The following is a 19,367-nucleotide window of genomic DNA, read 5'->3' as shown; positions in this document are numbered from 1 at the left end:
ACCTCTTATTCATTCAGCGGTTTTAAACCATTAAGAGATAGCATCTGAATGGTCATTAAGAGGCTACCAAACAGCCCCTTAGTCTACATAAAATACTGATAAGATCCAATAGAAATGACATATTCAAAAGTTTTAGAACCTTCATATACAAAAACTAAAAAAGATGATTCATTTCTTTTGCCTGAAATAACCAATCTTGATCATGAAAGCTTCACTGACATGATATATAGCAAAAGCTGAAGCGATGGCTCCGATAGTTCAGCTAGTCGCCGGTTAACCCAATCAAACTTTAAAACATGTTATGAATTTATGATTGTTCACTAAAGAGTAATAAAGATGTTTCCTTTGGCTATTGCATGCGTACTTGTTAGATAAGTAATACCAACCCGGCCAATTAAATGGTAATTGTTGTATAACTTATCAATCGTGTTCATTGTAGCAAAGTTGAAAGGTTGGCCAGTAAACGGATAATCTATGGTCACTCCCAAATATACTTAATATTCACAATATTTTAATTCATTTTACCGGAAAAAGATAAAAAGGTCGTTGTAACAATAACACGTGTTTTGGAGGCTGTCACAAGGTTTCAAACCTAGAACAAAAGGGAAATCATGAGCTTATCCATTTGGCAAATAGTAAAAAAAATAACAGCTGTAGGTTCATTATTAGGTTACTCACCCATACTTGTTTGTTTTACCTCTAATCAATTTCAATAATGCATATCTTTGATATTTTAATACTAAAGGTAACCCAAATTATATTTTATTGTCTTCTTGTGCGACCAAAAAATAGGAATTTTTTTCTTATAAATAGTCACAAGCATTAGCAGTGAAGAGCCGTACAAGTTGATCACAAGCAACTAGCTTCTCTCTTCTTTCTTACCTTGCGATCATCAATACCATGGATCCCTACAAGGTAAACCTCTATGATGGTGATCAAATTTAGTTTGTTTATAGTGAAATTTCAGTACGAAGATCTTCATGCTCACACTACACATAACACGATGCCAAAATTTATTTTTATCGTGTTAGATTTGTCATTTTATTGTGTGTGTATTGAGTTAGTTTCTATGAGGTATATCGCACTTATAGCTTGAGTGATATGAATGATAATTTGAGTCGTTGCTTTAAGCTTATACAAGTTTATATAATACAAACGCGTTTGCATCCGATCTTGCTTGACTAAGATTCAAGAGAATTTTATCTGATCTACTTCATTAGTCACGGTCATCCCCACTTTCTCATCTGCTTAATATTGTTCTCGTTTAAACATACTCGATACATGTATATAGATAGACAAATACGTAAATACCTATAAATTTGTTGAAAATGATATTTTCTACTTATTATAAACTTAATTACACATTATTAATTAGTAGGTTTGATTAAGTACAGGTTTTTTTTCGGGATGTTGAGTGTTCATTATATGAACTAACTAGGTTAGAACCCCGTGTATTACACGGGTTGAATAAATGTAATTTTATATATTAAATAATAAAAAGTTATATCTTTCTGAACCCCGTATATTGTACGGGTTAAATGAATATAATTTTATATATCAAATAATAAAAATAGTTATATCTTTAAAAACCATGTGTATTACACAGATTAAATAAATGTAATTTTGTATACTACATACTAAAAACGTCGCATCTTTAAAAAACCCGTGTATAATCAGGTTGAATAAATCTACCAAATAATAAAAATATTACATCCTTAAAAACCTCGTATGTTACACATGTTGAATAGATCCGAAAAAGAGTTATATATTTAAAAACCATGTGTATTCCACATATTAAATAAATGTAATTTTGTATATTAAATACTAAAAACGTCGTATCTTTAAAAAAAAAACTGTATATAGTCAGGTTGAAAAATCTACCAAATAACAAAAAAATGTATCCTTAGAAACCCCGTGTATTACTCGTGTTGAATAAATCTAATTTTACATAGCAAATAATAAAAAAAATTATATCTTTAAAAACTTCATGTATTACACGTGTTATATAAATGTAACTTTGCATAGTAAATAATAAAAAAAGTTATATTTTTAAAAACCCCGCGTTGTACACGAGTTGAATAAATATAATTTTGTATACCAGTTAATAAAAAAAGTTATATTTTTTAATAAATTAGGATAATATTTAATATTAATTTATTATTTATATATTTAATATAAGATAAGTAGGAAAGAGATGTATTTATTTTAAAAATATATTAAATGATTTAGATTTGACGATAATATTTTATTAAAGTATGATAAGATTTAATATTAATTTATTATTTATTTATTTAGTTAATATAAGATAAATATAGATTTGAGGATACCTTCTATAAATAACACGTGTCCAAAACTTGGTTTCTTTTATTATAGTAGATAGATTACTTGCCTTTTGAATAAACGATTAAAGAGTTTTTCCACAAAAAGTAGCAATAATTAGTACTAGAAACAAGTTTTTTTTAGATTTAAAAAAGAGTTAATTACATAGTTAGTCCCTGTGGTTTCCACAAAGTAACATACTTAGGTATTAATAGTTTAAAATCACATTCTAGGGTATTAACTTTTCATTATGTAACGTTTGGAGGTATTAACGCTATTTGTAGGTTTAAAATCACATTCTATTAGTACCTAAGTATGTTATTTTGTGCAAACCACAGGGACTACCTATGTTAATACCCTAGAAGTTAATACCTCCAAACGTTACAAAATGAAAAGTTAATACCCTAGAAGGTGATTTTAAACTATTAGTACCTAAGTATGTTATTTTGTGCAAACCACAGGGACTAACTATGTAATTAACTCTTTAAAAAACCAGAAATTTAGGAGAACACTCATTTTTTATATATTATATAACAAATTACATGAAATTACTTTATTTATCTATTTGTGTATCATTGAAATGCCTTAGTTACCTAACCAACGCAAAAAAATACCATTTACTGATATCGTTAGTTAGTAGGTGTTGGTGGATTTTAACAAACTTATGTTTAATATTAGAGTAAATTACTGTTTTGACTCTTTTGGGTTATTCAGTTTAACTCTATCAGCCTAAAAGGAAATCTTTTAACATATTAGACCCTGAGTTTGTATTTTATAACGATTTTGGCATCTAACACTAACTTTGTTATTTTTTGCAGTTAAGTGTAAGTGTAATTAGCTCATTATATACCTTAGGGGTTGTTTTTGATAATTACAAAGTTCTTTTAATATTTAATATACTATTAATGCAATTACTCAAGTTAATTTTATTATTTTGTCATTTTCACGATTATTATTTAACAAAATACGTTTTAAATATACAAATAAATATGTATTTTCTTTAACCATTTAACATCGTTTTTAAAATTATTTGTTTTTTAACCTTTTTTTAAACTGTCTATCGTTTTTAAAATTGTTCTTTTTAGACCATTTGTGTTTTTAAATCGTTATTTAAATTCGTTTGTCTTTTGAAGTTTTTTTAAACAGTTCATTATACCATTTTTTAAATAATTTTTTTAAAACTTTTTTAAAAAATTTATTTTTTAAGTCGTTCATTTTTCAAACTTTATAAAAAACAAAAGATTGTTCATTTTTCAAAGTTTTTTTAGAATGATTTATCTTTTTTCAAATCTTTCATTTCTTTCGTTCGTTTGTTTGTTCAAAATTCGTTATATTTTAACCTTTCGTTTATTAATTCGTACGTTTTTTAGAACCTTACACTTGTTAACTTATTTTTTAAGGTTTTGTTTTTTTAAAACGTTGTTTTTAAAATCTTCGTTTTTAAACCACTCATTCGTTTAAAATTCACCGTTTTGAAATTACTTCGGATTTTTTGGACATTTTTTTTACCTAACGGCTATAAGTAAATTGAATACAAAGTTTGGAGCGCTATTAAAAATGTTTTTAAAAGAAACAATTTAAAAAGAAAAGCTTTTAAAAATGAACGACTTAAAAAAGCGAAGTGTTTAAAAATAAAATAAAAACGATTAAAAAAGGTATAAAATGAGCTGTTTGTAAAAACTTTACAGGACAAAAGACTTTAAAAAGAACTATTAAAAATGAACAATTTTAAAAAACGTTGACGGTCAGAAAATGTTTAAAAACAAATGATTTTGAAAATGGCGTTTATAAAAAACAAACGGTTAATAAAAATACATATTTATTTGTATATTTAAAAACGTATTTGGTTAAATAATAATCGTGAAAATAACGAAATAATAACAAAAAACTTGAGTAATTACATTAATTAATAGTATTTCAAATATTAAAAGAAACTTTGTAATTATCAAAAACAACTCATAAGATATAATGATCAAATTACCCTTATACTTAGTTGCAAAAAAAGTAACAAAGTTAGTGTCAGGGGTTAAAACTATTATAAAATGTAGCCTCAAGGTCTCATAGTAAAAATATTTCTTTTTGTGTTGAAATGGTTAATTGGCTAAACCACAGGCTCAAAACAGTAATTTACTCTTAATATCTTCCTATTCTAATAGCTAAAAAACTTTTTTGGACACGTATCGCTTTCTGATGCTTTCTCAAATTATTTTCCTATTTATTTCTCATAGTAAATATTAAATAATAATAATTATTATAAACAAAATATTAGATAATGATAAATATTAGTATACGAGTTTTTTTAAAGATATATATCTTTTTTATTATTTATTATATAAAATTACATTTATGTAAAATAAAAAAAAAACGATGTAAAATATTATAACAAGTAAATAGTACATCAATGTTTATTTTGAAAAGATAAATCTTGATGACTATTTGTGTTAACATATAACATTATATTTTTTATTTAACACGTGCAATATACGAGTTTTTTTAAGATATATCTTCTTTACTATGTATTATATAAAATTACATTTGTGTAATACACTACTTCTAACCTCGTTAAGTAATATTTGTTGATAAAATTTAAATTGTTTGATTTGGTACAGCAACGCCCTTCGAGTGCTTACAATACCCCTTTCTGGACTACAAATGCCGGTGCACCCGTTTACAACAATACTGCATCATTGACTGTGGGCAATAGAGGTACTTACTTTGATTTCATGCTTCATTCCTTCCTTATGATCGCTAATCTTGTAAGTACTGACAGGTCCAATTCTCCTGGAGGACTATCATTTGATCGAGAAACTAGCCAACTTCACTCGTGAAAGGATCCCAGAACGTATTGTGCATGCAAGAGGTGCGAGTGCAAAGGGGTTCTTCGAGGTCACTCATGACATCACCCATCTCACCTGTGCAGATTTCCTTCGTGCTCCTGGAGTTCAGACTCCGGTTATCGTTCGATTCTCAACCGTTATCCATGAACGAGGAAGCCCTGAAACCATCAGAGACCCCAGAGGTTTTGCAACAAAGTTTTATACCAGAGAGGTACGTGTTGGATCAGTTCTGTTTTAAACATAATGGAAAACATGAATAATACCTGTTACAGCAGACAGGCCAGCAGAGAATCCAGTCAGAGATGCAGCCATTGAGTTCGACATGATTGTCAGGATGATCTGGTTCCTCTTTGGGGTGTAAGTTATGATGGTGATGAAACCGAAATAGGGAGGTTTCGGTTTTAGGGAGAGAGTATGCGAAATTGATGTTAATGAGGGTTTGTGATTGTGTAATGTGTGTAACCCTTTAACTCTCTAATAAGCCCCTTATTTATACACCCAAGAGGAAACCCAATTAGTTAATAAGGGTAATATGGTCCATCAACAATTACCAACTAATTATTAATAGGTTATTAAATATATTTTGATCTAATATAATATAAATGATTATATAGGCTACAAGATTAAATATTACATTTATATATTTAATCTCACATTCTCCCACTTAGCCAAGTAATCATTTATCATGAGTATTAGGTAAGCCTGGCCAGGAGTTAACACTCATTTTAGCTTTAAACCAAGAACTATAGCAGAGAAATACAGCCGTTGAATCATCATTCGACTCAGGACCCCCATTAGTCATACTATAGCCTCAATTTAAAACCTAACAGTTACGATCAAAATATGTATAAGCCCTTTAGCGTCTGATTAGTATTTATATTTGTCTATATGTCATTACACCGGCAGAACATATGTTAGAGACATACAAAATCAAACTGAGGAAATTTTATTAATTAAAACATAAGCTAGTACAATATGCCATTAAACAAGGTCTTTAGTAAGTCCCATATTCGATACATGTTCTTCGAAAACTTTAGGTGGGAGACCTTTAGTCATCGGATCCGCTAGCATATCTTTAGTACTAATATACTCAATACAAAGATTATTTTCCTCAACACGTTCACGTACGAACAAGTACTTTGTATCGAGATATAAACCAGCTCCAGTCGAACTGTTACTGTTCGAGAAACTAACGGCAGCTGAGTTATCACAATAAAGCTTCAATGGTCTAGAAATGGAATTAACAATCTTGAGTCCAGTGATCAGATTTCTAAGCAACATTCCATGACAGGTTGCGTTGTAAACAGCAATGTATTCTGCCATCATTGTGGAAGTTGTAGTTAACTGTTGTTTATGACTCTTCCATGAGATAGGTCCGCCTGCTAACATAAAGATGTAGCCCGAAGTGGATTTCTTGTCATCTTTGCATTTGGCAAAGTCAGAATCAGAATAACCTACCACTTCTAAGTGATCACTTCTTCTATAAGTCAGTTTATAGTCTTTCGTCCCTTGCAGATATCTGAGGACCTTCTTAGCTGCTTTCCAGTGATCTAGGCCAGGATTAGTCTGATAACGGCCTAGCATTCCAGCAATATAAGCGATATCTGGGCGAGTACAGACTTGAGCATACATCAGGCTCCCGACTACTGACGCGTAAGGTATCTGGCTCATTTGCTCCTTTTCAACCTCTGTTGTCGGACACTGGAATGAACCGAAAACATCTCCCTTAACTACTGGAGCGACGGAGGGTTTGCACTGTTGCATGTTGTAACGTGTAAGGACACGATCTATGTAAGTCTTTTGAGACAATCCTAAGATCCCTTTGTGTCTATCTCGGTGAATTTCGATGCCAATGACGTAAGAAGCATCTCCGAGATCCTTCATGTCGAAGTTATGCGAGAGTAACCGCTTCGACTCATGCAACATGTCTAAACTATTACTTGCCAATAGAATGTCATCTACGTAAAGGACAAGTATAGTAAAGTTACTCCCACTCATCTTGAGGTAGGTGCATTGATCCACTTGATTCTTCATAAAACCTTGCCTCTTCATGACTTCATCAAACTTGAGATACCATTGACGTGATGCTTGTTTTAACCCATAAATGGATTTCTTCAACTTACAGACTAGATGCTCCTGACCTTCAGGTTTAAAGCCTTCAGGTTGTTTCATGTAAACATCTTCGTCTAAGTCTCCGTTAAGGAAAGCAGTTTTGACGTCCATCTGATGCAGCTCTAAATCAAAATGAGCTACTAGGGCCATGACGATCCTTAATGAATCTTTACGAGAGACAGGTGAAAACGTCTCTTGATAATCAATTCCCTCTTTCTGAGTGTAGCCCTTTGCAACCAATCTCGCTTTATAGCGTTCAACGTTCCCATTCGGATCCAGTTTTGTTTTGAACACCCATTTACAACCTACAGGTTTGACACCGTTGGGTAATTCTACCAAATCCCAAACGTCATTTTTCTTCATGGATTCAAGCTCATCAATCATTGCTTTGTTCCATTCAGAAGACTGATCACTGCTAATGGCTTCATTATAAGAGATAGGATCATTGAGCTTTCCAGCATCCATTTCAGTCAGGTAGGTGATATAATCATCCCAATTAGTAGGCCGTTTTTGCCTAGATGACCTCCTGAGCTGATTTTCGGGTTGAGCGTTGTCTTGGTTTTGAGCGTTTGATGTGCCTTCGTTATGAGGTATAATGGGTTCTGGTTGTGGAGTTGGAGTTTGTGCAGTGGCTTCAGGTGCAGTTGCATGTGGTACAAGAGGAGTAAACGGAGTAATGGTAAGCGACGAGTCTCTCCCCCCCGCGTCTTGTACTTCTTGCAATTCTTCGTAAGGGTTGGTACTGCTCCCACTGACCTTGAAATCCTCCAGGAACGCAGCACGCTTGGTTTCAACAATACGGGTGACATGGGAAGGACAATAGAAACGATAACCCTTTGAATGATCAGGATACCCGATAAAGAAACAGGTAACTGTTTTAGGGTCAAGTTTCCTTAGGAAAGGATTATATAATTTTGCTTCAGCAATGCAGCCCCATACTTTCATATATTTAAGACTCGGTTTCCTTCCTGTCCAAAGTTCATAAGGAGTTTTAGGGACAGACTTAGAAGGAACTCTATTGAGTATATGAACAGCTGCTTTTAATGCTTCAGTTCAGAGGAATAATGGTAAATTAGTGTTGGCTAACATACTGCGCACCATGTTCATAAGGGTACGATTTCTTCGTTCAGCGACACCATTCTGCTGAGGTGTACCAGGCATGGTGTATTGGTTCACAATCCCCTGGCCCTTACAAAACTCATAAAATGGACCAGGAGCTTGACCCACATCAGTATGTCTTCCATAATATTCACCGCCTCTGTCTGATCTCACAACTTTAATTTGACGATCTAATTGCTTTTCAACTTCAGCTTTATAATCTTTAAAAGTTGTAAGAGATTCAGACTTTTCCTTTATAAGATACAAGTACATGTAACGAGAATAATCATCAATGAAAGTGATAAATGAATTATGTCCTGTGATGCCAGCGATTTGATAGGGACCACTAATGTCAGTGTGAATGAGTTCTAATAAATTAGAGCTCCTAGTGGCACCTTTCTTATTCGCTGATGTCATTTTGCCTTTAAGACATTTGACACATGTTCCAAAATCAGTGAAATCGAGAGGAGGTAAGACTTCATCCTTTACGAGACGATTTAATCGTTCTCTTGAGATGTGGCCTAAACGTTGATGCCACAACATAGATGAAGTCTCTAAGTCTCGAATTTGTTTCTTTTCCATCTTTGTGAGTGATTCATTAATATTATATGACAACAAAGATTTGGAAAAATTGTCATCTAGTTCTAATCTATAGAGACCACCATCCAGAATGCCAGTACCATAAACAACGGAATCATAGAGAATAGAGAGTTTGCGATGACCATGAGAAACGACAAAACCGTCCATGTCTAACTTTGGTCCTGATACAAGGTTCCGAGTTACCTCAGGAACATATAAGGTATCATAAAGTTTAATACATAAACCAGTTTTCAAAAATAATTGTAATGTTCCTATGGCCTTCACTTCTAATTCCCGATCATCCCCAACTTTAAGTGTTCTTTGGTTTCTTCCCAGCTTCCGGATTGTAAGGAATCCCTGAAGTGAATTGGTTACATGAACCATAGAACCAGAATCAAACCACCAAGAATTAGCAGGAACATTTAAATTAAAGGACTCAAGTATCATGAAAAAATCGTTACCTTTCTTAGCCAGCCACTCCTTAAAGTCAGGGCATTCCTTTTGCTTATGTCCTGTTTTCTTACAGAACTTGCAATAGGGTTTGCCTAAGGAGTTCTTAGAGCTGGAAGGTGCACTTGTATTAGGATTTGGATTTGGCTTTTGAACCTTAGAAGCATCCTTTCTATGATAAGAGTTCTTCCTTTTCTTTGAGCTGGAAGTGGTGAAGTTAGCAACATCAGTAGTGCGATCCATCTTCATACGCTCTTCCTCCTGCACGCACATAGCGATCAGCTCACTCATCGTCCATTTGTCCTTCTGAGTGTTGTAATTGATCTTAAAAGCTTCATAGGACGAAGGAAGCGAAGTGATGATGAAGTGAACGAGAAAACCATCACTGATTTCCATCTCTAGGCCCTTCAGCTTATTGGCCATATCATGCATCATCATGATGTGTTCGCGAATGCCGCTCCTCCCATCGTACTTAGTTGTCACCAGCTTGAGGATAAGAGTGCTAGCGTGTGCTTTTGATGTTCCCTTGAATTGATCCTCCACAGAAGCCAGATAGGTTTTAGCATTTTCAGAATCAGGAATGGCCCCTCTGATTGAGTTATGAATGGATTGCTTCATGAACATGAGAGACATGCGGTTACACCTAGTCCATTTATCATGGACTATCTGCTCAGCAGCAGTACTGGTGGCGGTAAGGTCCGCTGGCTTATTCTCTCTTAGAGCATAGTCAAAGTCTAGCAATCCTAGAGTAAGCATGAGGGCATCCTTCCATTCAGCAAAGTTATCACCAGTCAAAGGTGGAATCCCGCAATTGGGTGCTGTTAGTGGAAATAAGATGAGCAAGTTATGATACAAAAGAAGAAAACCTAATGTGATCTAATGGGCTTGTTACACTAAGGCAGGCATAAATAATGACCATTATAATTATGAAGCTGTGATAATGTCCATTACTAACATCAAAATAATAGACTTAGTAAAAATTCTACTTAAACAAAGACAAATCAGCTTTGGCCAGAAGTGTAATCATTTAAGTATGTGTGCAAAGCAATCGTGACAAATCAGCTTTGGCCAGAAATGAGACAATCACTTTAGTTATGCACTTGTCAAGCATGCTAAACATAAATGAATTAAATCAGCTTTGGCCAGAATTAAGACATTTCAGGTTTGTAATGCATACTTAACATAGCCTTTTATAATACTTGAACAATAAATAGATGTATTAAATCAGCTTTGGCCAGAATTAATACATCAGAAGCTCATCCAAGTTAAGCTATTTTGGTTTTGTAAAAAGTTATCTGATTCTGATTAATGAATTAAGTATTGACAAAACCAAGTATTTAATAGCAAACCACCTGTTAGCGCGGATCGAGTCATGGTCTCGAGTCGCAACCTTAGTCTCGAGTCGCAATCTTAGTCTCGAGTTGTGCTGTTATGGTTTCGAGTCGCAACCTTAGTCTCGACTAATCACGTTATGGTTGCGAGTCGCAACCTTAGTTTCGACTAATCACGTTATGGTTGCGAGTCGCAACCTTAGTTTCGACTAATCACGTTATGGTTGCGAGTCGCAACCTTAGTTTCGACTAATCACGTTATGGTTGCGAGTCGCAATCTCATGGTTGCGAGTCGCAACCTTATGGTTGCGAGTAGCAACCTCATGGTTGCGAGTAGCAACCTCGTTAACAGCTGTTTTGTGATAATAACTGAAAACTCGAAATTTAAGGGATTGTGGGATAATGTTTCCTGTTTTAATGCTGATCTAAACTTATCAAAATATTTCGAAAATAATAACTGATATCTCTTTAACAGTTTTCGGAATTTTATTAGATAAAAATAAGATCAAAAACAGGAAAAACACCCACTAATCTAAATTATATTCCAAATCTTAGGGAATTTTCGAGTTTTCTTAGAACATTATGATGAACCCTAACAAAATAAGAACATAATCTGGAAATCCGAAACCTGATTTTAATGGTTTTGTAAGGGATTTCGTGATAATAAGTTTAATCTTTATAATTTCGAGTCGGTTTATCAATTAACAGTTTCCGAAAACAGGGATTTCGGTCACAAACAACCCGAAAACAGTTTTTTGATTTTAAGGCTTTAAAAACTTCCGTTTTCCAGATTTTGATCCAAGAATAATGGATACGAAAACAGAACTGGTTTATCAACATATGCTCTGATACCACATGTTGGATCAGTTCTGTTTTAAACATAATGGAAAACATGAATAATACCTGTTACAGCAGACAGGCCAGCAGAGAATCCAGTCAGAGATGCAGCCATTGAGTTCGACATGATTGTCAGGATGATCTGGTTCCTCTTTGGGGTGTAAGTTATGATGGTGATGAAACCGAAATAGGGAGGTTTCGGTTTTAGGGAGAGAGTATGCGAAATTGATGTTAATGAGGGTTTGTGATTGTGTAATGTGTGTAACCCTTTAACTCTCTAATAAGCCCCTTATTTATACACCCAAGAGGAAACCCAATTAGTTAATAAGGGTAATATGGTCCATCAACAATTACCAACTAATTATTAATAGGTTATTAAATATATTTTGATCTAATATAATATAAATGATTATATAGGCTACAAGATTAAATATTACATTTATATATTTAATCTCACAGTACGTCAATTGTGAGATCCAACTAACAAACCTAGTAATAATATAATTCTAGGTTAGGTTAGAAACCCGTGTATGGTAGAGTTCAAATACATGAAATATTAGTAGTAACGATTTAGAAATTATTAGAGATAGTAGGAATTATACAACAATATTTTGAAATAATACATATTTACAAAAATAAGAGATGGAATACAATGCAGTGAAATAAGAGAAGTCGGAAAAAGAATCTTGGTCTCCACTATTATTAACAGCGAGCATAGCGCTTGCTATAGAGTTTAGCGTGGCAATGCAGCAATAAGTTGCAATATGATTTTGGCGCTTCCATAGCATGGAAATAGCGGGATTATAGTTTTTTTAAACTTTAATCAAATTAGTGCTAAAATATACTAATAAAATAGTACGTGGGATTTTAGTTTTTAAAAATATACATATAAAAAACATAAAAACATAGTATTTTGATAAAATAAACATATATCGTATTTCTAAAATTTTCTTTTAATCTATCGCTAAACATTTCATACTATCATAGTGCCCACTATGTTATCTATATCGCTACACAACATATAAGTAGCTTGTCGCTAGTGTCTGCTATTCGCCATTAACAACTATGTTGGTCTAGTAGAATTGTGACATTTGTGCAACTAGTTATTTGTTTATTAAGTATAGATAGTAAACCAGACAACATAGAATATGGCTAAAAGAATCAAAGCAACAAGTTGTAAACTAGTGCTAGCATAACGTAGTGAGATCTATGATTGTTTGATTTTCTTGAAGTTTTTGGTGTTTAGATTTGGTGATTCAAATGTGTTCAACTTGCAGGGTAACTTTGATATTGTGGGGAACAACTTCCCCGTGTTCTTTACTCGCGACGCAATGGCATTCCCGGATGTGATTCATGCTTTCAAACCAAACCCCAAGTCACACATCCAAGAAGACTGGAGGATCCTCGACTTCTTGTCACACCATCCTGAGAGCTTGAACACTATGACATTCTGGCTCGATGACGTCGGTATCCCAACCGATTACAGGCACATGGAAGGGTCAAGTGTCAACACCCTCACTTTAGTTAACAAAGAAGGTAAAATGCACTATGTGAAGTTCACATGGAAGCCCACATGTGGAGTCAAGTGTTTGATGGATGATGAAGCTATCAAAATCGGAGGAGCTAATCACAGTCACGCCACTCAAGATCTTTACGATTCGATTCAAGCCGGTAACTTCCCTGAATGGAAGCTGTTTCTTCAAGTTATTGACCCGGATCATGAAGACAGGCTTGACTTTGACCCGCTCGATGGCACCATGACCTGGCCTGAGGATGTCATACCGCTGCAGCCTGTCGGGCGTATGGTGTTGAATAAGAATATTGATAACTTCTTTGCTGAGAATGAACAGCTGGCGTTCAACCCGGGTCTTGTTGTCCCGGGAATTTATTATTCTGATGATAAGATGCTTCAAGGTCGGATCTTCGCGTATTCTGATACGCAGAGGCACCGTCTTGGACCGAACTATTTGCAGCTTCCGGTTAATGCGCCTAAATGCGCTCATCATAATAATCACTATGATGGACATATGAATTTTATGCACAGAGATGAGGAGGTACACCTTTTTTGTATATTTGTTTTAATTTATTAGAATTTGTGGTTCTTTTATTTACCGGAATTAATATTTTCTTTCAGGTTGATTACTTCCCTTCGAGGTATGATCGTGTTCAACATGCTCAGAAATACCCGATCAATCCGGCTAGGGTTACTGGAACCCGTGACAGGGTGAGTTTCTTGTCTCATTGGATCCATTTTTTTAGTTTCATAGAATATGTTTACAAAATCTACATTATTATAAAAATAACCTTAACTTTCTTTATTAAAGTAATTTGGAGGCTGTTATGCATTTGAATACAACTCGATGATTTCTAAATATTTCGACACGTTAAATTTTTAATCCTTTTTCAATATGTATTAACATCAAAGTAATTAAATGAGCATGTTGTTTTGTGAATGCAGACTGTGATCCCAAAATATAACGATTTCAAGCAGCCAGGGGAGAGATACAGATCATGGGATCCAGCCAGGTACATGTTGTATCTCGTTATTTATAACGGTTTTGAGATTCCCTTGATTGTCTAAGCTGTTGATGTTTATTCTATAGGCAAGAAAGATTCATTGTCCGAATGTGTAAGATGTTGTCCGACCCACGGGTTACCCACGAACTTCGCAGTATTTGGATCTCATATTGGACCCAAGCTGACAAGTCTCTGGGGCAGAAGATAGCATCACGTCTCAATGTGCGCCCCAACTACTGAACTAGTATCTTAACGAGGGCCTGATAGATACGGTCCGTCTCTAAGTTGGTTATGTCACACAAATGGTGTCTATGTTTCCGTTCTACCTTTCCTTCTGTTGTATTTTCACGCGCTTAAGGAACCTGAAACTTAGTCGATATGTGGAGTGAGTTACTGTGTTTCAGGTTCGGGTCTATAAAGAGAAAGTCTAAGCTTTGTGGCACACATGTTATGTTTCTTTTTTAAAATAAAATGTAATGTTGTTTTGGCCACTTATTTGATTCTTATGTGTGAGTTTGCCGTTCTAAAATATATATTAATAAAAAGTAAAATTTGATGCTTATGTTCATGTATTTCTCTCGTAAAATTTGAGCCCACTTGTGAGACATGATCCACTAGATAACATATGTATTTCCTGTGATCTGGGATTCGCTTGCGCTCTGCATTTGGGCCTGGGGTCCACACAATGTGGCCCATTGGGCTTGACCCAAGGTAACCAACATTACATAGTTTATTGTTTGTAAGATTTGGGATTCGTTCCTTGGTCCACTTGGCATGACACCAAGTGGTTGGAGGGAGGTGGGAAGGTTTTCCCTTTGGGGGTTTCCTGCTTGGGGTACCGAGTTCGAGTCTTACGGTGGACGGTTTTTTCCTCCACTGATGGCTGAGGTGGGTATTACCCCTCATTCGAATTATGGTGGCTTGTCTTCCGTCAAACAGGGATGAAGCAAACTAGTGGGTTCCAGCCGATCTACACCTTTCAAAAAAAAATGGCACAAAGGGTCGGAGCTCCACATTCATTTGTAGATTGCATCAAACTTAACCCGGTATGCTGATAAAAAAGCGCGACTACCACCCTTTGATTCAAAAGTTATCATACGGTATAACGGTATGAAGTAGCTCTTTAGAAATTACTAATTTCAGTTCATCATTGTGAGTGAGGATTTTTAGAATTTGATATATTTGTCGGGCCGTGTTGGCCCAATTGGCCCAATACAGTTTAGCCTTTTTGGTCTCTATGCAGATTTAAGCAACGAAATATTTTCCCTTGACTTGAAGATATTTCTATTTTAATTTATTTTCATTTGCATCTATCGAGCCACCATTGCTATGCGATTCATTATTATATCTCTTACTAGGTTATATCCCGTGTATTACACGGGTTGAATAATAAAAAAATGTTATCATTATCTTGTTATACACAGTTATAGTAAAATACATTATACGTATAGGTTGTGACTCACATACTAATATGAATAATATCAGTACTTAATTATATGAGTGAAGATCATATAAACAGAAGTAGGTAATAATAAGTGAAATATGGAACTACTTTGACATTAACTGAGCCTTTTCTATGTGTTTCCATCTCAAGTTTTAGCCCTTACAATAATAACATTGAAACATCACATCCAATTATCCAAATAGCAGATCCAGATCCCCTGAAGCAAGTCTCAGGATATAACATAAAGACATAAGCCATAAGTTAATACAGTACATCACCTAAAAATGCTAAAAACATATTTTGACATAATAAGCGAATGATCAATACATACCTGATAAATAAAAAGTATATATTAACTATTCTAATAAATATTTACAATTGTACATATTATCAAAAAGGGTTGTATATCATCATTGGTCAACTCCAACAATGGTTTGAAACCTTTCTAGTCTTGACATCAGTTATCTGTAAATAAAACAATATAATTAGTAATACATCAATATGGATTAGGTAAAAACGTAAAAGACATTTACGTTAGCGGTGCGTGATCCATTATAGTGATCATAAAAGGATTTCTAAATGAAGCTACCAAAAAGCAACTGACCTGCAAGCATCTGGTGTAAATAAGTGAAGCTGTGTTTTATCTTTTTTCCCTTTGCGCTCCTGACCGTACATGTAGCGCGGACCACCAATATTGGCAATTTTAGGGTGAGAGGGGCACTCCCCTCTTAGGGGAGTCCCCTCCCTTACGCACGGCCAATCAGCACGCGCCACGTCAACTCCCCTCTTAAACTCCCTCACACCCTCAATTTGATGGCGGCACTCCTCTCTTAAGGGATTTGCTTTTTTATTCAAAAAGAAAAAAAAAAGAAAATAATTTGATTGGTTGAAAAGCTTGTGGGCCACCCTCTCCCTCTCTCCCTTCACGCGGTAACCTCCTACCGATCCCATTCACCGAATTGGGTCACCGCAGGGATGGCGGCGGTGTTCCCGCTAGGGGAATTGGGTCACCGAAGGCACTCCCCGCTAGTGCCCCGTATACCCTTAGCACGTATAAACCAAAACAAACTTCTGCACACGAATGTCTATCAAATAATTATAAAGCATCCAGTTAAAGATGTTAGATGAGAAAAGTTGAGCATGATTACGAACATATAAAAGCATCAATGTAATGATTTCGCTTAGATAACACAATGTTCATTTTAATTTCTAGTAGAACTGGCTAATTATTCAAATCTTATTTCTAATAGAACTTTACATTTTGGTTGATTAAACATTATCTCCCCAATATCTATGCAAAACAACAAAAACAAATTATGCATAATACAAACAGGGAACATTAGCCCATGGCTTTATAGCCTAGTGACATCTTGGTGGTGGGATAAGGCTTTGGGACCAATAGGTCCTGGGTTCGATTCCCACAAGGGGGGTTTTCCCATATTTATTGGGTTTCCTCATGAATTGGTGTGACATTATGCCTAGTGGAGATGGATATGATCGGGTGGTTCCTCTGGTGGCACGATGATACTCCAATGGTCTGTCAAATTTGCCGTTCAAAAAAAAAAAAAAAAAAAAAACAGGGAACATTAATAAAGTTTAAAATTCAAAACCCCAACCATATACATACAAAATTAACAAATTAACAAACAAATAAATATGGTATTCAATCTGAAAGTCAAAGATACTCACCTATTTGTCTTCATCATTTTAAATTATCCCATCATCTTCCCTCACTACTCCCCTCAAATTACTCTTCAAATCACCACAACCCTTTGCAGTTCTCATCATCAAGATTAACATGGCGGCAAATCTTGGATCTATGTCTCGTAATTTTGCAGATATATAAAAGCAAAGAAAGATTGTTATCTCGAAAAGGATATTCTGTGTTAAAGGAGCCGCTGTTGAGAGATGATGGAGTGTTGTTTAGGGTTTTGGAGTGGAAAGATAAAAACAACGAATGATGGCTAAATTTTAGTGATTGAATTAAATTTAAATCCGGGTCATAAAAGAAAAGAATCTGGAGCACCACGTGTACAACCCAAGGTATATTAATCGAGGTTAATGGGTTTAGCGGGAAAACTCATCCAAGAACTCCTAAGCAATCGACACGTGTCATCGTTTAGTTTACTTTATTATATATATAGATATAGATATAGACTAGGTTATATGCCCGTGAGCTTCACGGGTTATGGGTTGTGTTTAAAAATCTATATCTATAAAAGTATTTTTTTTGTATGATTCTATATAAACATATCAAGGGAGAGACGTAACCTGTGCTTGAGTAACAACAATCAACTTTGATCATAGCTTCAACTCATTTGGGTTGCGAAATATATTCATATGTCATATATTTTAAAATAAAATTCAAGATAAAGCAGTATGAAAACAATTTCGTCATCAAATAGACCCAACCGACAACATTATATATGTAACAAAAAAAACAATAGCAAATAAAATTCAATTTAAAAGGGTATAAACTACATCACGCAATAAATTTCCGTTACATAATCCAAATGTATGATTTCAAGTGTGTTTATAGACCCATGAACTTCACGGGTTATGGGTTATGTTAAAAAAAAACAGAAATTGAATTACTTATGGCATTTACTTCACAATAAAATATCTTATTTATCAGTGTTGACATAAACCATTTAATGAAAGACACGTTCAAGTGCTAACGTAAATAAAATTACAGTGAATTGAATTATCTTATTGAAATAAATAACTTAATGTGAACATCTATGCTTACAAAAGGGTTCAAGTATTGTGCACGTCAAATCAGGTTCGGGTGGCATCCCGTATGGTGAAATATTCGTGAGTCTTGGGGTCACAAGTTAATACTTGAAATCATACAAACAAATTATGTTCATAAACGGTTAAAATTTGCATAATATAGCATCAGAAACTATATTATAATTTTATGATTAACATCTTAATTAAAATCATAAAAAAAGTAATACATAATACATGTGTTATCTATAAAAGAGATACAGATTTAGTAATACTTAAACATGGATAAATACTTCCTTGAGTCTATTGAAAAATTAAAACTAATCGTACTAAATAGCTAAAATAGTCTGAGCTATAGAACAAAACATTGAGGAAGAACATAATTAAAACAATAAGTAAAAACAAACTATAGGGAAATTTAGTGTTTGTGAAAACAAACATGGGTAAATACTTCCTTGAGGAATTGTTGATACAAATTATACAAGTGGCAGTCTTTTAATTTAATTCAATTAAATAAAAGATAAATTTAATGGATACAAGCACCTGAGAAACATCAAGATTGAACTAAACTTGCATGAAGTGACTAATACCATGAGAATACATTGTTTTAAATTAGCTTCAACAATTTGTATGACAATAGAGGATTTGTGGGTCTAATAAAAAAATTCGAGGGTTCGGAAAAATACGAGGGTTCCAGCATAGTGATGTGAATTTTATATCCTATGTACACTTTCCAATTGAAAATTTGAAGCATGCTTCGAGATCATTCAATCAATAATCAACACATAATATCAAACGCTTTAGTCTGAACAAAACGCCCAACGATTAACACAAATATAGAAACAATTTCAAGTAAACAAATTACAGCAAAATTCAAACTAAAACAACCCAGTTAATTAAATTCGTACCTGGTTAAAATAAACTAAATTTGTAAACTATAATCTAATTTTAACACACATGTAGCTCTAAACCAAAATTAAAATCGGCTATAACAATAAGTTTACTAAAACATATTGCCTGATGATTTTATTTGCAACTGATAGCCGATGTGTTCTTTCCCACTGTTGACTAACATTCTGCGTTAGTAAGATATATCAATGTACAATTGATAAT

General features: G+C 34.1%; 2 protein-coding genes across 3 annotated transcripts; one reads left to right on the top strand and one right to left on the bottom strand.

Annotated features, from left to right (window-relative positions):
- The first annotated feature begins 781 nt into the window (after positions 1-781).
- On the top strand, positions 782-14,642 carry LOC110894757 (catalase-like). Its single transcript, XM_022141993.2, has 7 exons — positions 782-915; positions 4,929-5,025; positions 5,090-5,367; positions 12,841-13,617; positions 13,698-13,787; positions 14,022-14,089; positions 14,167-14,642. The coding sequence occupies exons 1-7, from the start codon at positions 901-903 to the stop codon at positions 14,318-14,320; spliced, it is 1,479 nt and encodes a 492-aa protein (XP_021997685.1). The 5' UTR covers positions 782-900; the 3' UTR covers positions 14,321-14,642.
- A 1,210-nt stretch (positions 14,643-15,852) lies between these two features.
- LOC110894760 lies at positions 15,853-18,405 on the bottom strand. Of its 2 annotated transcripts, XR_004874820.1 has the most exons (3): positions 17,214-18,405; positions 16,129-17,061; positions 15,853-15,989 (listed from the first exon to the last, which is right to left on the bottom strand). XR_004874820.1 is itself a non-coding variant. In XM_035980943.1 (2 exons), exons 1-2 carry the CDS (start codon positions 16,473-16,475, stop codon positions 15,986-15,988), a joined length of 351 nt encoding a protein of 116 aa, XP_035836836.1. In that variant the 5' UTR covers positions 16,476-16,985; the 3' UTR covers positions 15,853-15,985. The 2 variants fall into 2 exon arrangements, 1 of the variants encoding a protein (XP_035836836.1); XM_035980943.1 differs by lacking the exon at positions 17,214-18,405 and having other exon boundaries at positions 16,129-16,985.
- Positions 18,406-19,367: the final 962 nt, after the last annotated feature.

This window comes from Helianthus annuus, chromosome 12 (assembly GCF_002127325.2).
Source record: "Helianthus annuus cultivar XRQ/B chromosome 12, HanXRQr2.0-SUNRISE, whole genome shotgun sequence".
Taxonomy (NCBI): Eukaryota; Viridiplantae; Streptophyta; class Magnoliopsida; order Asterales; family Asteraceae; genus Helianthus; species Helianthus annuus.
Note: the sequence above shows the minus strand (reverse complement) of the source record. Positions and strands in the feature narration are given on the sequence as shown.

What these genes read in the sequence shown, in the direction of transcription:
- LOC110894757 (XM_022141993.2), top strand. An exon ending in ATTGACTGTGGGCAATAGAG is followed by an intron (nt 5,026 to 5,089) that starts GTACTTACTTTG and finishes AAGTACTGACAG; the next exon opens with GTCCAATTCTCCTGGAGGAC. An exon ending in AGATCATGGGATCCAGCCAG is followed by an intron (nt 14,090 to 14,166) that starts GTACATGTTGTA and finishes TTTATTCTATAG; the next exon opens with GCAAGAAAGATTCATTGTCC.
- LOC110894760 (XM_035980943.1), bottom strand. Translation starts at nt 16,475, where the DNA reads ATGGGATCGGTAGGAGGTTACCGCGTGAAGGGAGAGAGGGAGAGGGTG.